The following is a 5,191-nucleotide window of genomic DNA, read 5'->3' as shown; positions in this document are numbered from 1 at the left end:
TTGAAGCATCAGTTGTTGTTGACTTGGCAGTGTGGCTTGGAAATAACATTTAGTAATCTTTATGTGTGGTTTTTACCTAGTAAAAATAGTAAAAGATAAAAGCTTGTGGAAAAACTGGTGAACTGAAGGCAATGGTTTTTAGGGACCTGTTTTGAGAGCTAGCCAAGGAAGCTGCCTTGTCTCCTGCTGAGAGTACTCTCACTGATCCTTCAGGTATCTCACAGTCGGGAAGTCTTCTGGAATTCCTTGTGTGAGGGAGGCATGAATTACCCTTTTCATACTTTGCATCAGGGAAATTTGGTTTGCTTCAGATTAGTGCTCTGTGTAAACTCTTTACAGGCTAAAGGTGAAGCATCTTAGTGGCCACCTCTTTTAGTCACTGACCAAAAGATACCGTATTCAAGTGAGTTCTCTTGAAAACCTTGGTATCTTGCATAGGCACTTTCTCAGGTATAAGCTGTTTTTTCAGATTTACTGCTACCTGAAGGTGCTGTCTAGCTTCTGAAAAGTGAATTTATTCCATCAAAGGAAAAGATAAAATTTATTGCATCTTTGAAGCAATTCCAGAAAGACAAGAAGTACATAGCTACGTGAAGTTTTAAAGCTTTGTTACTGGCTGCTCCTTCAGAATTACTTGTGGCTGAGAGTGATGGTCTTTCTAAAGGAAATTATAGGGATAGGCGAACAAGCTGAAGGTGGGTGCCTATAAGGAAGATCTTTTTCTTACGACTGTTAATATTGTGGTAACATTGCACTTTGTATTGGTGACAATGTAAATGAGACCTTGTTCTGGCTTGCCCAGAGTGGGAGGCTCTCTCTTGCAGAACGTAGAAAGCATCCAATGATGAGCAAGTAGAGCGTCTCTTCCCAGTGCTTGCAGTTTGACTTGAGCTTTGGGTTGGTTAGTACTGCCCCACGCTCTTAGTTTTAGGGGCTGCTGTAGTAGGCCAGGCTGTTTGGGGTTTTTTAATAATTGTAAAAGCATTAGTACAACATAGCAGGAAGGAGCTACTTTTGAAATAGAAAGATGCTCACAAATGTTTTGCCAGAAATAAGGAAATTCTTTTCTGGACAAGTGTGGTTGGTTTCTACATCTTTTATTTTCTGCCTAGACCCTTTTTAGACCTTCAAAATCTCCTGAATATATTCAGGCTGGGGACTGGTCTAAGGGAAAATATTCTTAGGAGTGTGTCATTAGTAAGATGTGAGGCTCTGCCTCCTGTTGAATTCACTTTTCCTGTTAACACCTGTGAGGAAGGACGTTGCCATCTGCAGTTTCCATTTGCAATGACTTTGGTTTCTTCTGGCTTGTCACTGCAGTGAGTAAAAATACCCAGGAACTTCTAGTTTAGTTTGGAGTTGAATTGTGTGTCTTGTATGCTTTCCAGAACCAACTAGCTTCAGCTGAAGTGGAAGCTGCAGGAGACACTGTTAAGTCACCTTCTGTCTGTCTGAAGTCTTCTTTTTTCTTCTTTTTTCTTTTTGTCTTTTTCCCCACTTCCAACAGCTGCCACTGTTCAAGTCTCTTTCATTCTGAATACGTGAAGTGTCTGTTCCTTCTGGTCACTTTTATTCAGACCAGGATGAACGTGTTTATGGAGTGCTAATTGTAAGTGCAGTTTTGTTGCAACTTCAGTCGCTTGAAGTTTCTGAGTAGTAGTAAAAACTCAGTATGCTTGTAAGTGAAACAGTCTCAAAGCGATGTTATGAAACCGAGCTCTGGGTTCTTTGCAGATTAGTAGTTAGGGATGTTACCTGTGCAGGTGGGTCTGCTGATCTTTGTCGTGGTGCTTTTAAAAATTACATTCTAGAAGTTTATCTTTTCTGCTGCGTCTAAGTGGCCACATGAACCGGGAAGTACACTGGAATGGTATGGACGAAGCAAGGTGTGAGGAACAACTTTTTGCTAATTTGTCATTAAGAAAACCAGTAGGTCAGCTAGCAGGCAGTATATTTGTACTTCTTAGCTTGAGATCGTCCTTCTAATGCTTTTTTTGCTCTGTGTGCCACTGGTAGAAAGATTGACGTTATTTTACTGTGATGACTTTTGAACTGTGCTGCTCAGGCAGGTCTTGCATGAGTTCTGAGAACGACCTCTAATCAAAGCAAGCTTTTTGGTAGGTGTAATTATACTACAAAGGCATTTATCTACACTCCTGGTGAGAAGCTCATCCCTGTGGAGATCTGCAAGTCCAAAAAAAGGAAAGGAGGAGTGTGTGTGTGTGTGTGTGTGTGTGTGTGTTGGGAGGGGGGAGGCTGAAATCCTCTGGACAGCAGGTCAGGAAGAAAATGTTTGACCTATCTTGTTTCATGTTCTCTTTGCATGCACAAAGAGTAAAACCTTGGAAAAAAAAGCTCACTAATTTTAAATGACAGTTAAGGTTAGCTCCGTTTAACTCCACACAGCAAGCTTCCTACCTGCTCAGTGCAGGAGAAAGGAATGTTTTCATGATTCGCCTTTCTCCTTTTTAGACAAAGCACTTTATTACAAAACAAATGTCTAATGCTTCATTGATTTATTTTTTTTGGTCATGTGCCAGTGATGTCCAACTGTCCAAACATGAGTTTCCACATACCTTTCATTGTTCGGATGTAGCGTGGAATTTGGGAAACACAACCAAAAATGTGTGGAGGAACCTATTGGTTTCGGTGTGCAGGTTGTACTGAGAGCTTTGCAAGTTGTTGCCAATTCCTTAATACAAAAGGTGAGCGTAGGGGAGCGGCTGCGTTGGAGGCGCTGTGGGCCGAGCACGTGCACCTCCTTTTCGAATGGACTCTGCTGTGGTCTGGGGAGAGGTTGCGAGCGCTCCCAGGACGAGAGGGAGCTAGGGAGAAACACACTGAGAAGCAAGGGCATACGGGGTCTGAGAGCGTTTTGAAACACCTGCAGCTCATCTGCTGTTTGTCAAGTTGTTGGCCACCCTGACTCCATAGTGCTCTTTCTGTGTACCCAGCCATTGCAATTTCAGGTATAGCAGGAGTGGTTACGAAAAACTGGAGTGTTGGCATGCTAAAAGAGTCCCTAATTGCTAAAGCTGCCCTTTGAAGCTGTGGTTTATAGTGTGATTTAGAGCGAGTGAGAGGTGGTGTATTATTCTCTCAGACAGGCTAGCAGCCTGAGGACTGGAAATCACCGAGTTTGTTCCCCCTTGTTCCCCCTTTCTGTGTCCCTTTCCTCACACAGCACATGGCATCAAATGTTCGGCCCTGCAGAACTGGGCTAGAGTACAAACAGCAACTTTGATCCTCCTCCCGCGTCAAATTAAACATTTGCTCTGCTTGCAACAACTGTCACCAACCCATGAAAGTAAGAAGCGTTGCGTAGGGACTGGCCTATTTGAACTACAATACTTTTCGGTAATTGAGATTTTTGCACAGTGACTTAATCTGGGTACGGTGCAGGTTTGCTAATAAGATTAGAACTATTATCTGCTCCAGAAATCTACAGCATGAGGGCTCTGAACTGCTGGCTTTGGTTGGAATAGTTACAACTTTGCATGAGTCATCGTTTTAAGGGATGAAGAAAGTTAGTTGTTCCTGTTATCTCAGGGTGTGGGCTGACTTCATCGCCGAGTCGTTGAATGGTTAGGTGCCATTGAAAGGAAGAGTCCTGCTTTACCCTTGAGTATCTGCTGCAGATGTTTTTTTTCCTGTGCTGTCACCAGTACTTATTATGGCTTGTTTAGGGAGTGAGATTGGAAGAAAAATTCATCAATCAAGAAGTTTAAAAAGTGCCTGTGTGTAAAGAGGGAGGGAACATACAGGTGGCTGTTTTGAATATCTAGTTTCCTTACTGTGTTTTGGAGTAGCTTTCTTTTTCTTTTTTTTTCTTTTTTTCCCTTGCCACTTATATTTCTTTCCAACAGCTGGATTTTTGAGCAGAGTTTGATCAAATTTTACTGGCTTTGATAGTGGGATGAAGAGCATTAAATAAGGACTTCACATGTGACTACTCTTCTTTGGATAGCATTTTCTTATGGTCTATCTTTCAGACTGTAATTCTCTGTTTTCTTCTAGGTTTCTTCTTAGACTTCGCTCACTGTTGAAAAATGGGAGAGATAGAAGGAACATACAGAGTTCTGCAGACTCCTGGCTCTCGTTTGGGTGTCCAGAAGAATGCTGGAGTGAGTACCTTGGAGCCGGGACAGAATCTCTCTACAGCGATGGCATTATCCCCTGCCAAAATGCATGAGAGGGATCTACAGATCAAAATAAAGATGTTGGACAACACCGTGGAAGTACTTGACATTGAGGTAAGAGAGGTTTAAACTCGATTTCAAGTACACTTAACTTCAGATAATGTAAAGCTTACAGAATGTGCTACCACAAGCAGCAGGGAAACTTTGAAGCAGTATTCAAATAAAGATTCTTGTAGGGAACTGCCCTGCTTACGAGTAGGTAAATGAGTAGTGCTTCTTGTGTTTTTTTTTTTTTTATCTTTTATATGCAACAGATTATTAGTGTGTTTTAACAGACATTTATTTGAATACAAGCGCATACAGTAACAGTTTTTGACTGTTTATTGCATTGGGGTATACCAGGTATCTTCTGCCAAACTGTTCTTGCTTCCTGAGCCATATGCAACTCTGTTAATTTGGAGATAGGGAAACAAAAGGACTTAAAAACTTTTTATTGTTGTTATAAATGTTTTTAATGGATTGTATCCTCTTCAAGTAAACTTCTTTAAATTAAAAAGTTTTTGTCTGGTGCTGCATTTTGAGCAGGAGGAGCTGGAGGGAGTACAGCATTTCTGAAAATCAGTATGCTTTCTTAGCAATCAAAGGAAGCTGCCTTAAGAAATACAAACAAATCACACTCAAATGGGGTGGCTTTATAGTAAAAAAGAAAAAAAAAGAGGAAAGTACTTTGTTCTTCAAATTCTTCTTTCATTCCCAAGGTGAACCTCAGACTCTAATTTTAGCTTGCCTAAAGACCTTTTGTTAGAAAACAGTTCTGTTCTAGTCAGGATACTTGAACTATCAGGTATTCTACGTTAGTGTAAAATTGCCTTTATAATTAGTACTTGTAGTCTTAACTTGTTGCATACACTTAAACAGGTTTTACCAAATGGAATAAGAAAAATGTCTACAGAGCTCTAAGGAAATAGTGGCTTTTCTGTGAGGTGTATTCTACAGATTGATGTCCAGCTGTTCCAGTCTTGAACGTGAAAATCTGTTTTTTTTTTTTTTTT

General features: G+C 40.9%; 1 protein-coding gene across 4 annotated transcripts in view; it reads left to right on the top strand.

Annotated features, from left to right (window-relative positions):
- FARP2 (FERM, ARH/RhoGEF and pleckstrin domain protein 2) overlaps nucleotides 1-5,191 on the top strand; it is an 89,399-nt gene that overhangs the window by 1,001 nt on the left and 83,207 nt on the right. For all 4 annotated transcript variants that reach the window (XM_085311158.1, XM_085311157.1, XM_085311160.1 and 1 more), the window contains exon 2: nucleotides 4,018-4,253. In XM_085311158.1, coding sequence (XP_085167284.1) covers nucleotides 4,050-4,253 — 204 coding nt within the window. In that variant the 5' untranslated portion in view covers nucleotides 4,018-4,049. The remainder of the gene's footprint in view (nucleotides 1-4,017; nucleotides 4,254-5,191) is intronic.

This window comes from Rhea americana, unplaced genomic scaffold (genome assembly GCF_003343005.1).
Source record: "Rhea americana isolate MKP2758 unplaced genomic scaffold, rheAme1 scaffold_334, whole genome shotgun sequence".
Lineage (NCBI taxonomy): Eukaryota > Metazoa > Chordata > Aves > Rheiformes > Rheidae > Rhea > Rhea americana.
The sequence above is the reverse complement of the archived record's forward strand: the minus strand, read 5'-3'. Positions and strand labels throughout refer to the sequence as shown.